This window comes from Telopea speciosissima, chromosome 3, assembly GCF_018873765.1.
Source record: "Telopea speciosissima isolate NSW1024214 ecotype Mountain lineage chromosome 3, Tspe_v1, whole genome shotgun sequence".
Taxonomy (NCBI): domain Eukaryota; kingdom Viridiplantae; phylum Streptophyta; class Magnoliopsida; order Proteales; family Proteaceae; genus Telopea; species Telopea speciosissima.
In genome coordinates, this window is record NC_057918.1 from 7,524,929 (window position 1) to 7,542,488 (window position 17,560).

At 41.3% G+C, this 17,560-nt stretch overlaps 1 protein-coding gene across 3 annotated transcripts in view; it reads left to right on the forward strand.

Annotated features, from left to right (window-relative positions):
• The window catches only part of LOC122654333 (serine/threonine-protein kinase ATM), a 186,430-nt gene that overhangs the window by 73,852 nt on the left and 95,018 nt on the right, over positions 1-17,560 (forward strand). For all 3 annotated transcript variants that reach the window (XM_043848385.1, XM_043848386.1, XM_043848387.1), the window contains exons 30-31: positions 8,103-8,222; positions 8,519-8,704. In XM_043848385.1, the coding sequence (XP_043704320.1) occupies positions 8,103-8,222; positions 8,519-8,704 (306 nt within the window). The remainder of the gene's footprint in view (positions 1-8,102; positions 8,223-8,518; positions 8,705-17,560) is intronic.

Genomic DNA, 17,560 nt, shown 5'->3' on the forward strand with positions numbered 1-17,560 from the left:
TTTTGCCCAACCCATCCTTACCCCTTAACCCAGATTCTTCTTCTCCTTCACCCGTAACCCCTGCTACTCAGCAAAATTGCCCTTCCGGCTTGTTTTCTCGCCATTGCTCCTACAAGCGAAGGCACCGCAGTGCTACCAGATCTCGATCTGTTATGGCTCGACTCTTGGAGTCCCCTCTGCCCCTTCTCCCTTTTCCTCAATGATCCAAGGCCTTATTTGGAAAACCCGAGGCCTTAACTCTGCCTCGAAGCAAGCCTCTGTTCGTGTAAGGATTCGTTCCTCTCGCCCTTTCTTCTGCTGTCTCCTTGAAACTCACATCAAAGAGCATTGCTCTGCTAAAATTTTCTCTTCCATCGCTCCAGGTTGGTCTCTCCTTTCCAATTATTCCTCCCATCCGAATGGCCGTATCTGGGTTATCTGGGATCCTAAAAAAATATCCATCTCCCTCCTTTCCTCTTCCTCGCAATTCATCCACCTTAGGTTCTTTGATCCTCTGGGCCACTCTTCCTTCCTTCTCTCGGTAATGTCATCCATTTCAGCTCTGAAAAACAGGGGGGTAACCACCTTGATTTGGAGGCAATGGACAATTTTAATGCTTGCATTGATGACATTGGGGTCAATGACCTTCGCTGGACAGGCTTTCCTCTTACTTGGAGCAATAAAAGAACTGATAGCCATCGTATCAGTTGCAAGCTGGATAGAGTTTTAGTCAATGAAGCTTGGCTTTCATCCTTCCCCTCCTCCCAAGCAACTTTTGATTACCCAGACATTTCAGACCATTCCCCCATAAACCTTGCCATACAGCCTTACATCTCCTTCGGGCCCAAGCCTTTCAAGTACTTTGACATGTGGTCAGCACATACCTCCTTCTTACCAACAGTTTTGGAGGCTTGGTCCAAACCAGTGCATGCTTTTTCCTCTCCCCTTATTGCCTTCTCCCGTAAGCTTCGCAATGTCAAGGAAGCTCTCAAGCTTTGGAATAGGAATACCTTTGGTGATATATCTCTTTAAGTCACTGATTGTAAAGAAAGGCTTGCCAATGTTCAGTTCCAGCTGCAGGCAGATTTGCACAATATTTCCCTTGCTGAGACCGAGAAGGACATTTCTGCTGAACTTTCCTCCTTGCTCTCCCAGGAAGAGAGCTTCCTAAAGTAGAAATCAAGAATTAAATGGCTTGATTTGGGGGATTCAAGTTCATCTTATTTCCACCGATCAGTCAAGGCCAATGTCAACGCTAGCTCCATCACTCAGCTCACTTCCATTGATGGTACTATTGTTACTACTGTAAAGGACATAAAGGATCTGGCTGTTCAGCACTTTATTGGCATCTTCAATGCCCCTTTGATGGGAAATGCTCCTCTTCAAAACCACCTGCTCAACAAGTTCCTGCTTGCCAGCCACATAGATGCTCTGAGTTCTATCCCCAAAGAAGATGTGATTTTGAAAGCTGTTCATTCTCTCAAAGTGTCAGGTGCTCCTGGGCCTGATGGGTTCAGCATGGGGTTCTTCCTTGCTACCTGGGACATCATCAAAGTGGACCTAGTTGCTGCCATTGAAAGCTTCTTCTTCAACCCCAGCCAGATCAAAGGAGTCAACCATACTTTCCTTTGCCTTATCCCTAAAAAGGAGGGTGCTTCAGCCATGAATGACTTCAGGCCCATAGCCTTATGCAATATCCTCTACAAATTTATTGCTAAGATTTTAGCCAGAAGACTCAAGACTCTTGTGGATTTGTTGGTCAGTGACAACCAATCAGCTTTCATTCCAGGGAGGAACATCGCTGACAACATTTTTCTCTGCAATGACATTGTTAGAGGTTTCGAGAGGAAGAATCATGCCCCGGCTATCCTTCTGAAGATAGACATCCATAAGGCTTTTGATTCTTTGAGATGGGATTATATCTCCCAAGTCATGCTCAAGATGGGGTTCCCTATGCCTTTTGTTCACTGGATTAGCTGTTGCATTTCCTCCCCAAAGTTCTCTGTTCTTATCAATGGCAGCCCTGCAGGGTACTTTGGAGCCTCTGTGGGGATTCGGCAAGGATGTCCTCTCTCCCTCTACTTTTTCACTTTGGCTTTGGAAGTCCTCTCTAGGCAATTGCAGACTTGTACTGATCAGCAGCTCATTATTCCTATGCCCAAGTGCAAAGCTTTAAAGCTTACTCATCTTGCTTTTGCTGATGACTTGATGATATTCTCTAAGGCTTCCATTGCCGCCCTTGATTGCATCTTGCTCTGCCTGCAGCATTTCCAAGAGGTTTCGGGTCTGCGCATCAACCCCTCCAAGTCCCTTATCTTCTTTGCGGGTATTTTGGAGCAGCTCAAAGGGGATTTCCTTGTCAATTTTGGCTTCCAAGAGGGGCACCTGCCTGTCAAGTACCTGGGCCTTCCTTTGATTCCAGCTAGGCTCACTGCCCATCATTGTACCCCCATGTTGGATCTCATGAGGAAAAGATTGCAGTTGTGGAAAGGAAAGCTTTTATCTTATGCAGGTAGGCTGGTCCTTATCAGAGGCTTCTTATATCTGTTGGACCGGAATCTATGGGCTGTTGCAAGCTACTATAAAGACCTTGGAATCTCTGCTGGCCACTTTTCTTTGGAAGGGAGCTGAATCTTCCAGATTCCTCCACCCCACTTCTTGGGCTTCTGTGTGTCTCCCAAAAAAGGAGGGAGATCTGGGCATTAGAAGAATCAAAGAAGTCAACAAGGCTGGGATTATCAAGCTGATCTGGAAGTTAGCTTCAAAACAGAAAAGCATTTGGGTTGATTGGGTTTATTCGGGCCCTCTTTTGTATGATTCCATTTGGACTGCTTCTGGCTCCTCTGATGCTTCCTGGGTCTGGCGCAAGATCTTGGAATACCGCCACATTGTGCTCCCTTTCATCCAATCTCACATTGGAGATGGCCTCTCCACTTCCCTTTGGTTGGATCACTGGCACCCCAAAGGAATTCTTTTGCACCTTGTCACCCCAAGGACGATCTATGCCTCGGTCTTCGGAGGATGGCTCGTTGCGACATCCTTCATCACAATGATTGGGCCCCTCCCCTACCTCTTCTCGCCTCTCTCTCTCTCCTTTGGAATGATCTTCGGACCATCCAAAGAAGGCTGCCTTCTAGGGGTGATTGTGTCCTCTGGATAGCAGATGGCTCTAGGAAATTCTCTTCCAAGGCTGCTTGGAACCTTATCCGCTTCAAAGGCTTTGTGGCTGGTTGGAGGAAGCTTCTCTGGTTCAAGCATCACATCCCTAGGCATTGTTTCATGACTTGGAGAGTCTTCACCAACTGTCTTCCTACTCAAGCTTTCCTGCTCAGGTGTCAGATCCAAGTGTCCAGTGCTTGCTGCCTCTGCTGGAACAACATTGAAGACTCTGATCATCTGTTCTTTGAATGCCCGACCTCTAAAGCCATCTGGAAGGGTATCCTTTCCAAGTGTTGGCCGGCCCAAAGAAGAATCCTGCCTTTCTCAAGAGAATGGATTTGGGTAGATATGACCTTTCGAGGCACCTCTATATGTGACACTGTTGGGAAGTTGGCTTTTTGTGCTGCCATCAACCATATATGGATGGAGCGAAATATCAGGAAATGGACCTCCAATTCTCGGTCTTTCCATCAGATTTGGGATTCCATTTCCTTAGAAATTTCCTCCAAATTGTTGTCAGCTCCCCCCTCTTTTTGTGCTGACACCCCAAGGAACAGGCTTATTGTTGTCTCCTGGGGTGTCCCAAATGTTTCTTTTTCTGCTTCAACAGCCTCTAGCTGATAGCTTTGTCTAGCCGTGGGCTGTTGTTTTCCTCCCTTGGGGGCCCTTGTTTTTCTTTCTTTCCTTGGTAATGAATTCTTTTATTCACCCAAAAAAAAAGATCGAGGGTCGGAAGTCCATCTCCTAAGTTTCCGCTCCATCCAAATATGATAGATAGCAGCGCAAAAGACCAGCTTGCCGATAGTGTCATAGACTAAAATTCCTGGCAATGCTTTATTCAACCAGGGCCATTCCCAATCAAAGTCTAAGTGTCTCCTACTTCTGGGCCAAACGGAGGTAAGAGCTCTTTTCCAGATGGTAGAGAAGGGGCAAGCAAAGAAAAGGTGAGCTATGTCCTCACTACCATTCCAACAGAGGGCGCAGGAAGGGGAAACAGGGATGTTGCGGTGTAACAGGAAGGCTTGGGTAGGGAGGCAAAGTCTAAAGGATCTCCAGGCGATGAAACTATGGCGAGGGATATGGCCCTTGAACCAAATAAGCTTGTGCCAAGGGACGATAGGGCTGGGGTCTCGGACAAAGTTCCAGGCTGATCTAGAGGAGAAAATACCGTTGGGGGAAGGGAGCCAAATAACCTTATCAACTAAGGGGGGGGAGGGAGGAGGGAGGAGGGAGGGAGGAGGGGAGGGAAGGGGGGAGATACTGTCAAATCAGGGGAAGAATAGAGGGGTTGAGAGATGGGGGAGGGGACCAGGAACCAGAGGCAATGAGGCTGGAAAGGGGAGAGGGTTTTGGGAGACCCGAAGAGTAAACCGCCCTGGGCCTTGGGAGATTGTAGAGGATACCAAATCTTACTATGTATAGATTCTTAACTTTTGCATGATGTGTTTTTTGCCTACTTTGTAGTTAGAATTATATAAATACTGCGTCAGCAAAATCTAGATTGTCCGATACTTTCAAATTGTATTGTTACTGTCAGATTTCGACGTCTCCCTCCTGCTGCCTATGTTGGAATGTCTCAGAAGATGTTGACCACCTCTTCTTTGCTTACTTTTCCTCTTCCATTTGGAAAGGAATCCTAGGAAAATGCTAGCCCATGAGACGGAGGATTATTCCATTCCAGAGGGAATGGATTTGGGTGGATATGATTTTTGCTGGTAAATCAACCCGTGATGCAGTGGGTAAGCTTGCCTTTGGTGCCATTGTTAACCACATTTGGATGGAGCCTAATATCAGGAAATGGTCCCCTAGTTCCAGAAACTTCTAGCAGATCTTGGGCTCCATCCATCTCCTTTGAAGTCAGAAATAAGTAGTCTTCGGTCTGCTCTAGTTGTAATGACTCCCCGAGGAACAAAAATATTGTTGTATCCTAGGGGTTGCCTCTCTCCATTTTACAGCCCTCCTCCTCTTCCTGAGGATTGGTTTTTTTTTGCTTCTCTTTCTTCCTCTTTAGGGGCTCCCTGTCATGGTTCAAGGTCTCGGTTTCGGACTTGGTTTCGGACTTGGTTTCGGCTAGCCAGAAAACCGAGTTGGTGCATTGTTTTGGTTGAACTCGTTGCTTGGTTTCGGTGCGTTTTTGACATAGTTAGTTCATAAAACTTGATATAAAGCCTATTTTGGGCCATTTAAACACAATGACACTCTTATATTTTGAAAAATCAAGTACAAATAGGAGTTTGATTTTGGACCCTAGGTTGGTAGGCTATGACGTACATGGTCTCTAATAGGCCCTAGTCTACACATAATTTAGTAGTAGAAAGCATAAAATTAATGTAAAACAACTTCAATAAAAAAGCATTAGGAATGTAAAATGCGTCAATCTTATCTCAACTCTATCACCCAAACGAGTACCGTGTTGGATCAAAACCTAGTCTTGTAAGGTCCTTTTATAAGGTCCACTGCAAAACCACCAAGATGACTAAGACCTATTGAAATCTCGACTCGTCTCGGTTGAGATAAGGTCCTTTTATACATGGGTTTGGTCTAGTTTCGGTCTAACCAAGATCTCGACCAAGACACAGAATCTCGGTTGAGTCGATGCAATTTTTATTTCGTAAAAGGTTTCATCTCGGACTTTCAAAAAACCAAGATATTACCGAGATCTCGGCGAGACCTCGTTCAATGCTCCTTGTTATTTTTCCTTCTTTAGTAATGAATTATTTATTCACAAAAAAATGCTTAACATAGAATAATATAGTTCTGTACTAGAGAATACATTAGTTTGATTGGTTCGGTCACATTGTATCATATTTTAAGTGATTGGGCGAAAACTTAGTATATCTAATTTGAAGTTAAGGAGGTTAGTTTGTATGAGAGCTAGTATGGTTAGTGACTTAATGTAGACTTATTTTGGATAATAATAGGATAGGAAAGGTTTTGTGTCTTAAGGAAGCCATCTACCTTTCATATGAATTCAGTTTGCATATTTAAGGTAGGAATTAGGATTATTAACATTCAAATTCTAGCAGGCTTTGGTCCTATTATTAAGAAATCTTGGATTTGTTGGAAAGCTTTCCAACAGATCCAAGAATGTTTAAATCTGATTTATATTGATGGAGTTATGTTCCGGTCAAAGTTAATTTGGTGTGCGCAAATGCTATAAAAATGGCTCTAAATGAAAATATTTTTTAGAAATCAAAACAAATGAATATTTTACCATATTAAGATTTATGAAATTTATAGATTTGAGAAAACCCCCAACATTTTTTTGACTTTTTATCCTTTTGGAATTTTATTTTTTAACTAATTTTAAAAAAAAAAAAAAGATGCTTACCAAGTGTACAAGGCTCCCGCCACTGTGGGGTCTGGGGAGGGTCATAATGTAGACAGCCTTACCCCTGCTTTTGCAGAGAGGCTGTTTCCAGACTTTAACCTGTGACCACTTGGTCACAATGGAGCAACCTTTACCGTTGCACCAAGGTCCACCCTCAAAGGGTGCACTGGCTTCCGCCATTGCGGGGTCTGGGGAGGGTCATAATGTAAGTAGACAGCCTTACCCCTGCTTTTTAACTATTTTTATTGGATTCAATTAGGGGGTTATTTGCTTATTTATGAATAATATCTTAAGTAAATGAAATAATATTATTTCATTTACTTAAATGTTATTAGGCATAATTAAGTGTCTGTCTTGGTTTCGAGCCAGGTTTCCTCAAGTTTTGATGGGCATAAGTGTTGAAACTTGCGAAATTACCAACATCTCAGTCGATACTGGTCGAAACCATGCATTTTTTCAAGTACCTGGCCAACCATCAGTATTTCGACTGGGGTCAGTATTGTGCTTATGTTCGGTCAGTACACAAAATCATTCTAGTCGCTCATATTCTTGAAGACCCTTCCAGACATGAGTTTGATCTTCCCCGACATTCTTCATGGCTATAGAGTGACTCTATATGTAATAGATCTCATCTTTTATAACAATTTCAATTTTAACGCACTTATCTGGTTATACATTATTCTCTATTTTAGTGTTTATGTATGATATATGTTATATATTACTTGTTTATATTGTTTTTTGTGTCCGAAAGTGTATTTCCATGTTTATTTTGACAATTTTCATGCGTTTCTGCATTGTTTGATAAGTATCTCTGATATGGTACGATACGATACGTCTCTTGAAATCGCTCGACCGAAACGATACCCGATACCGATACTTTAAAACTTGGCCGGTATAGCTGCATAGCCACATCCCATTAACTGATATGCTGTACTGCTGTATTTGATTGCATTTTCTCAAAATTCTCATCACTTTGAACATAAACCGACACTTGGTTCACTCCTGATTATTCGTCGTTACCTAATATTAATATTTGTACTCTCAGTATTCTTAACTCTGGAGGTTTGGAAGAGTCCTGCTTGAAAAAATGAATGTTGAATCTTATTCTTGGGTGCCATGGCATCCTCTCCGCAAATTGGTTTAAATGAGTTTTAATGATCTAACTCCACCACTTGCTGTATGGTAAAGCAAAGTTTCGGTATATAGACTGATTTAAGTGATTTTTCCCCTTGGCAAAATTGAAATTCTTCTTTGAGAATTTTGGTGTAATGTACACAGCCTTATCCTTGCTTTCCCAGAGAGGCTGTTTCCAGACTCAACCCGTGACCACTTGGTCAGAATGGAAAAAAATTGTCATGAAACTTCTTCTCTTCTTTTTAGTCCTGATTTACGATTGATTCACACTTTTTCTAGTTCATGTCCATGCTTTCTTTCTCAGCGAGAGGGAGGAAAAACAATCTATGCTTTGTCCACATCATTGATTCTGCAAGTCTATATTGCACATGATTATTATGTTCTTCCATATTTTGGTTCTTGTTGTTTACCTTATTTTGTGGCTTCCCTTCTGTCTATTTATAATTTGCTTGGCATTCCTGGTTATTTTATCTGACTACACGTGCTAAATGCATTGCAGATACGGAATCTCTTTGTTTCTAAAGCGGAAGCTATTGATTTTGTGCAATATTGTTGCCCTTGGCTTCTTCCAGCTCTGGTTTTTGGTGGGGACACCACTAATCTCTCTTTACTTGCTAAGGTGGGAATCTTCAACCTTTTCAGTTACCTTCTTCTTATCTATCCTTATCCTTTACTAGCTGCTGAATTACAACCTTCAGCTAAAATTTGTCTGCAATATCTTAAAAACTTGTAATCTTGATGGACGTGCTGGATTGTTGAAATTATGACCTGCATGTATGTGTCCTTTAATTTGACATTGTGAGAGTTGGAGTTGGTAGCATTGAGTGTTAGTATTGATATATTTATATCGATCTTCCTCTTGTTGCTTTTATCTATTTTATTTATTTATTTTTTCTGACTTTTGATTCCTGACAGGTTTCTGGTCAGCCATTGAGAGATCTTGCAACAGACCATTTTGTGCCAATTTTTGCAGTATGTATGGCATTATATTGTAGTAGGAAAAAGGGAAGTGAAAAAGGGGCTGTCTCACTCCAGAGTTCACTTTTGTGTATTGCCGAATTGACGGAGCATGAACGAGACAAACTCATAAAAAGACATATGGTTTGTACTTGCATAGTAAAAAGTTTCTCATACTCTTTAAAAATTAATTATGGTATATAGATGCAATGGTTATTAAAGTTTATAAGTTTTTTTTTTTTTCCTTTTTTCTTTTAATTTATGTCTTGCTGGAATTATATGCCATTGAATAGTCCATGTTGCAGGAAACTCTTTACAGTATTGCAGTAAACTATTTAATAAAATTCATATAATGGTGCATACAACAACAACAACAACAACAACTCAGCCTTATCCCAACTAAATGGGGTCGGCTACATCTCACTTTTTAATCCAATCCATCTCACACAACATTATCAGTACATCTCACTTAGTAGGGTAGTGATTCAATACTTCTCACCTACAGTGCCCCTCAAGTTGGAGCCTTGGAGGATATGCATCTCCCATGCCCAGCTTGGAATACATGATAGTATGGACCTCGGCTTAAAGCCTAGGTAAAATATCACCCAACTGGTCTGAAGAATGAACATAGGGTCTAGACTGTAGAGATAACTTTCTTCACTACTACATCCTGCACAAAATGACAATATAGTTCAACATGTTTAGTTTTCTCATCATAAACAGGATTACTATCAATCTGAACAGCGACTTGATTATCACAAAACATCTCCATCGGTTTAGTTATAGGAAAACTAACTTCTATGAGAATTTCAACCATATCGACTCAGTCGCTGTGAAACCTGGTCAAATTTCCGAATAAATTTGAACTTTTGGAACCCGAGTGATTTCAGATTTTGGTTCAATATTTCCCATGCTAACCTCAAGCTATGGGCAACATCACATCTTTTTGCTGTGCTTGGCATGTTGGTTTGATGGCCTGCGAAGCCTCTCTCTGTCTTAGGCCGAATCCCAGGTAAGAATCCCATTTTATATGTATATATGTTGTATTTTTAATTAATTAGTGTATTAGGGGCAGAATAGTAATTTTTACTCAGTGGGACCCCGCACCAGAGCTACCTGTGTCGGGTCTGCTGGCTGGACAGGCTGCAGGACCTCCCCCTTAATTAAACTCAATGTAAGTATAATTTAAAATGTATTTATATAATGTTTTGTACAACCAAATAGAGTTAGAAGGGTATTTTAGTAAAATTGCCTCTGTGGGACCTAGTTCCCCAGTGGGGAATGTAATTCCGGACAGTTACCCGTATCCGGATCATCCCTAATGTCGCATGATATCATTCTGTAGTTGGAATAAGGTAATAAATACAAAAGAATCAATTTTAGAAATAATTTATGACCAAAAGACGATTCTGCCCCTTAGTGGTTAAGTATCCTATATATATATAACTTCTTTTAAGTTATTTACAAACCACATTACAAGTTAGAGAAGCTGAAAAATCCGTTCCAGCTTGGAGAAGGAAGAAAGAAAAGGGAAAAGAGAAGAGAAGAAGAGGGATTAGAACAGTTCTTGAAGGCTTACCACCTACAGCTGAACTTGAACTTGAATCTATATTAGAAGTGATTCCAGCATCTGTTCTGCCTCTAATTTCTGGTAAGCCCGAAAAACTCTTGCTGTTTCCTTCTCTTTCTCCTCTTAATTTACTGGATTTCAGTCCAAGTATACCTGAAATAAAAATTTTGCCATTAAAGCTCTAAGTTTGAGCTCAAGTAATAAGAGTCTTATCCAATTGCTTGCTGTTCTAATGCTATTTAGGCTCAATTATGCCTGAATCTCTATGGCAGTACCTCTAATAAGCCCAATTTCTGCTCCCAGTAACTAGTTCATGAACCCTAGATAAGAAATTTAGGTTTAAATTATGAAATTCCTAAATTAACTAAACAATTGTGAAATTGGAACCCAAAATAGATTGACCCACCTTGAATTGGTGCTAAATCATCAAATTAGGGCCTTGCATGCAAGGATCTATGCAATTGGAGCAAAACCCCCAAATTCGGACACTGACCCGGATGCTGTTGCAGGCCTAGGGGGCGGTCGACCGGCTCACTGGAAGTCTGCATCCGGTTGCCCCTTTTTGTGTGATTGTTGGACTGATTCCTTAGGGTTTGACCTAGACTATTACCCTCACTGATATATGATGTTTTGATGTTTATTTAGGACTGTTTTACTCTATTTTTGGTGAGGATTACTTAGCCTTTTGGGTTTCTAACTGACTAGGCTTATCGACTATCTCAGGTAAGGGGATTCGACCTTAATTTCCTGCGTGTTTATCACATTAATTTCAACTTTATGCTGAATGCCATGCTCATGCATCATTACCTCTATACCTGGAGCATGTTGTTTTCTAGCTTTTATTTAATGCATTAAACTGCATGTAAAATAGGTTGTACAAAGACATACTGCATTGTATTTGCATTGATTATTTATACGATGTGAATTTATGATGATGGAATTCGGTAATTTATAACTCAGATCATGCTTGCCTCATCATGTTTAGATTGCACTGGGCTAGGTTGATATTCATTACCCAGATCTGCGCCCTTACCAACAGGGGAAAGGTGTTGGACAACCCGTGGCGAGACCGATGTGTTAGTTAGGGATGTCATCTTTGTCCCGTGTTAGCGGGTCTTTAATTCATTGTAGGAATAAAGGCGGGGTTGGTCGTTTGGGAGTCTGTCGGGTCCGATGTGTTAGTTTCGGGCGGTGGGTCCTCACCTGGTGGTAGAATGGTTTCGCTCGGGTGCCGAAGGGTTAGTTCTGGGACCGAGGTTAGCATCTACCACTAGTAGTAGTACTTATACCCCATGAGACTTAGTATCGTCTTAGGAACATGTTAGTTTAGCACATGCATCGTGGATTTATTGTGTTTGTATGCTTGTACCCCCTTACCTGGGCTCGGTTGAGAGCTCACCCTATGGATATCCTTATTTTTCGAGTGATTTAGTTACTTCTAATGTTGGATTTGTGGCGCTGAGTTTGAAGTGCACGATACTTCGTGCGACGTGATGATTGCGACAACCTCCCGATCTTGGCCTGATAGTCAGGCTGCCTCCCCACTCTTTTATGCTTTATAAATGCTTTATATAGTTATAGTATAGTTTTTTGTATACTTTTACTCTGTGGTACCTTTGAGAACTGTATAGTTGTATCACAAGCCTTATCCTTTATATAAATGAAATATCACTTAGACTTCTCTTACTAATGATGTTATCTCTATTAATTAAATTGTTTCCGCTACCTCTGATTACTGTGTCTGTGAGCAATGATTGTAAATAGGGTACCGCACTTGTGATCCTTGGGGATTGGTTGGATGTCAGAGACATCCCGCCACACTTGGCCCTTAAGCACCAGGTCGGGGTGTGACATTTAAGTGGTATTAGAGCCTTTGTGCTCTACTCCTATTTACAATCAAGTTCACTGTACAGTAGTTCTTAGACTCATTGATCTGAAGGTGATTCTACTTAGGATAAATAAAAGCTTCAACTAAAAGCTACAACTAAAAAAAAAAAAATAAAAAAAAATAAAAATAAAAATTTGATTGCACAACACAAGAGATATTAAATAGAAAATTAAAAACTTCATAAATAAGCTGAGTCTTTAGTACAATGGTTACAACTTTTTACAGACCTTAAGTACAAGGTTCAACGAAGAACAACTGAGGAAAGTAAAGCAAACGCTAGACTATGATGCATAAGTCATCACTGCCGTGGTGGTGGTGGGCACATAACCCACAGGTCCCAGGATCTCCACTGGCCCAGTCTCCACTACCTAAACACGGCTGCTAACATGAGTGAAGTCTCTCATGCCATTAAATCCCTATGCCATGGATCTCTCTAAGCCCTCAAACCAGTTAAAGAGCTGTCCCCAGGGAGTACCATCTGTAGGAACAGCCACAACAAACGAGGAAGAAGCACCCGCATGACCATGTGAAGGGTGTCGAGGAGGAGGAAGTGGATCTCTGCGTGCCTCTGTATGTCCTCTCTCTGTACCATCCTCAGCATCAGTAGTCTGTACCATGTCGGTGCAGTCAGGATGACCAAGCTTTGGAGAAAAAGGTGGAAGTTCTATACCCATCTTCACTTGGGTAATCCGGTTGATATTTGGAGACTTCACCCCCGAAGCCTCCTCATTCAATAGGTTTACACCAAATCTGGGAAATACCTTGGTGAGTAGCCTCCCCAGTAACATGGTACAATTGATCGTATGTCTTAACACAAGGAGTACAATTGTAGCCAGAGTCGATCTTCTTCTTGAGAAGTGTTGGTCCACTTCAATGTGTTTTGTCTTGTCATGTTGGACATGGTTGTATGCTATACTTATGGCAGCCTTGTTATCACAATAGTCTTATAGGTGCCTCAGTATCAAATCCTAACTCTTGGAACAACCTTCTCAACCGTAGGAGTTCACACACTCCATGAGCCATAGCCCTGAACTCTACATCTGCACTGGATCGGGTCACAACAGGTTGTTTTTTGCTTCTCTATGTGACAAGGTTACCTCCCATAAATGTACAATATCCTAATGTAGACCTTTTGTCAGAAACCGAGCCAGCCCAATTTGCATTAGTGTAGCCCTTTATCCTCAGATGGTTGTGCCTGGCATATAATAGTCCTTTTCCTGGGGTGGACTTCAAGTATCTAAGGATACGATACACAACAGTCAAGTGTCCACACTTGGGGCATGCATAAACTGACTCACCACCCCAACTGCATAGGTGATATCTGGGCAAGTCAAAGGGAGCTAGATCAGCTTCTCTACCAGCCTATGGTATTTTCCTGCGTCAACAAGAGAGGGGCCATAGTCTTCTCCTAGCTTGTGGTTTTGCTCAATAAGAGAGTTTGCTGGTTTGCAATACAACATCTCTGTTTCTTTCAACAAGTCCAGGACAAATTTCCTTTGACATATATTGATTCCCTTTTTTGATCTTGATAGTTCAATCTCCAAGAAAGACTTCAAGGGTCCTATCTTTAATCTCAAACTGTTGGGCCAAGTAGGTCTTCAGTCTAGCTTTCTCATACTTGTCGTCTCTGGTCACCATAATGTCATCAACATAAGTAAGGGTTGTGTGATGCAGATTCTGGCCAGAAGAAGAGAAAGAAGAAGAACCAAGGTGGTTCGAGTCAGCCCAGCTTGGACCAGTTCGAACCAGCCATGGAGACCAGCTCGAGCCAGCCAGCTGGACTTCTAGAAGGGGCCTTTGTTTGCAACGATTGTGACAGAAGATCTGGTCTTTGACCAGTCCCTTTCCCAACTGCTTAGTTGCTAATTTCCTCAGTTTCTATTTTCGTGACCTTCCTTGTTTTGTTTTAGAAGGCTGGATTATAAAGCCTTATTTGCTTCTAATTTTTAGTACTCTCTATTTTAGTTAGGATTTAGTAGTCTCTATTTTCATTACTTTCTATTTTAGATTAGTTTATATTTTATTGTAAGCTTGCCTAAGCTATTAATAGGGTCTCTTATTGTAAGGAAGTAACACAATTTTGAAAATAGAAAATTGCTGGCCAAGCTTGCCATTGAATTATGGGAGAACCGCATTGTTTCAACAGCTGGGATAGCTGTGGGTGAGAGACCCAGGCTGAGAGAGTCATTCCCCCTACCCCCTTTCTCCTATCTTTTCTATCTTCTTCTCTTTATCTTCCTATTCTCCCTACCCTGTTCGATCCCCTTTATTGTTGCTGCCATTCGAAGTTATTACAAGTCCTGTGAGGACCTCTTGAAGATCAGAATTAAGTAACAAACAAGGTTCAGATCTGTTGCTGTTGTGACCTTTCGATTGAAGACCCCTGTGCTGCTCCTGCGATTTGAAGGTTGCTGCAACATCTGAGTCTCATAATTCCACATCCATCCACCAGAACCTGTTGAGACTTTGAGTGCCAAATCACCACACGAATCATCCCACTCGATCCCTGTTGCAGACCATTCTTTTGGCCGGATTGTTCCATAATACCAAGCATTCTAATTTCATTCCCATCCCATAACTCCCATCTCTGTCCATCAGAAGTGTTTCATATTTGCAGCAAAGCCTTCCACCATCAAGGCCTCCACTCGATCCTCATTGGAGCCCAAACAAAGGGCTGGTTTGTGAGATAACTCTTAACCTTCTATTTTGGTGTTGCTGCCATATCTCCCAACCTCACCAACAGAATTGAATGGAACTTCCAGCATAGCGTCTCCTCTATACAAACACTACTCGACCTGAGTTTGGTTCTGTTCTATTGGCTGGTTTGGTTTCTATTCTGTGATCTATACTTTCTAATTTTGGTGTTCTATTGGTAGTCTTGTTTCTAGCCATTCAAATCAGCCCCTACTTGGAGGGTTTGCTGAGCATACCTTGGCCTGCACTCGACATTGATCTCAGTCCCATTACTTGACTGAAACCTGAGTTTCTGTCTCCACCCTAAATCTGAATTTTGGGCCTGGTTTGTACGCCGCTGTTGGGGTTAATATTAATTGACTGCTGTAAATTATTGTGGGTTTAATTGGGGCTGGCTTAACCCTAACCTAGCTTTACATTACTGTGATGGTACCATTACCTCGCTGGGTAAGTAAAGTGTGGTCAGCTTGGCTCTAGGAATACCCATTCTTCAAAATGGCCTGTCTAAACCTTTAAAACCAAGCCTTAGGGGACTGTTTGAGACCATATAGTGCTTTCTTGAGGAGACACTTTCCCTTCAGCTGAGAGAAACTTGAAGCTGGTTGGAGTTTGCATGTACACTTCCTCTTCTAGATCAACATGGAGGAAAGCGTTCTTCACACATGAACTGATGTTGCTGCCCTTCTATATACAGAACCGTTCCGACGCAACTCATTGGTGCGCTCATCAATGCCGCTTGCTTGGCGAACCCTTAATGGGGGTATTCTAATAACCTAACGATTAGGGTTAGAAAACCTCATATAAATCCAGAATTGTAGGAAGTAGAAACCAAAACAAACTACTGAGATTAATTAAATGGAGAAAATACAAGTGTGATGTGGCCAGAATTCTGGTCTAGTGGGCAAATAGGGAAGGGGAATAGACCCTTAAAGTTTGAACCAGATCCAAGGGTCAGATTTGAGTCAGTAAGAGATTATCAAATTAGTAACTACCTGAATCTGAAATTCCAAATTTGTACTCACAGGCAAGGTTTAAAGTATCGGTATCGGGTATTGTATCAGTCGGGTGATTTTAAGAGACGTATTGTATCATATCGGATCGGAGATACGTATCAAACAATATAGATACACATAGAAATGGTCAAGCTACACGTGGAAATACATTTTTGGAACACAAAACATTATAAATAAGCAATATATAACAAGTGTCATGCATAAACCCTAAAATGGAGAATAATGTATAAGCAAACAAGTGCATTAAATTGAAATTGTTATAAAAGATGAGGTTTCCTACATGTTGTAATCATCTATAGCCATGAAGAGTATTGGATGATGCAAAGGATTATGTTGTAGCACTCCTTGATTCGTTTTTGAGTCTAAAAGTATGAAAAACCAAGATTAAATGCAAGATTTAGACTCTTGGTTGAGAGTTTTCCTTCATTTTTCTGTTAGAATAGGAGTTGTATCGAGTCTGTGAGTGAAAATGGTTTTTTTATGGAATCTATCGATGGTATCGGTATGTATTGAGCCATATCAGTCTATTTGTATTGATACATATCGATACGTATTAAACCATCCACAGAACCCTTTATTGGACGCATTGATGGTATCGATACGTATCGATCGTATCGGCCGATACATTACGATACAATTCGAGACAGTCCATTTAAAAAAAAAGAGACGTATCGGTATGTATCGTATCGGTACCGACCAATACCAATACGTATTGGCCGATATGATACGATATGATACGTACGATACTTTAAACCATGATCACAGGAAACAAACAACCAATGTGTAGAATAACAAGTGAAAATCAAAATAGAAACTAGGGAATGGAATTAGTGACTAATGACTACAGTAGTAAGTGAGACTGGGCCCCCTTCCCTTGTAGTAAAGTCACTACTTAGCCCTACTAGCTCTGTCAGGAGAAAGCTGGAGTTCGGGGCCTCTCAGTTCTCATGATCCGATCGGTCTAAAAGGGCATGGCACGTTATGAGCCGGCAATCTTTGAAAAAAGAAAGGAGCTTCTCAGTCAGGTGGGTAGACTTGCTCAGTTTCTCTCTGGACCCAGCATCACATAGTTTTCTGAATCCGAGTATAATTTGAAACCAAACAAATAAGGTGCTGCTGATGGTCTTCTAGAAGGCTAGTTGTAACTACCCATCAGTAGGATTGATGGGGGTTGCCTTTATGGTCTACAACAGCCTAAGGAATTGTCCAAACTTAAGAAGAAACTCAAATAACAGTTGGTGGACAGAATAGTATTCAAGAGGGCAAACCAAAGAAGACACAGTATGCGCAAGACTGAAAACAGATTCTGACCTTTAATAAAAGAAGGAAAAGAAGATGAAAAAGATAGAAGATACAAGAAGAAGGATATGCCCTAGGCTTCTAACCTAGAACTTGACTAGCATTGCACCAGTCCAACTTGGCATCCCACCAAGGGCTTCACTGCATCTCACTGCAAAAGAGTTTTGAATCTAAAAGAAATCAGCAAGCATAAGCTTAACAAATTGTTCAAATTGTTGGGGTAGTTTGATCCCCTACTCCTTTATTTATAATCTTGCAACAATTCAAGAAAATAGTAACTCTTCACAAGAAAGAGAATTCCAGAGAAAACAAAATAAAGGTCTTCTAGAATACTTACTAAAATGGAAGCAGCACTAAAAGCCTGTATAGGACTCAAATCCCTCATATTTGGGCTTATAGAATCGACACCATTACAATAGTAAACCCAAAAATACCAAGCCCATGGCCCATACAACCCAATGGACATTGAAAATTAAACATATTGGATTATTTTTGGTCCAGTCAAATGACCTGGTCTGCTGCTGGCCTTATTGTTC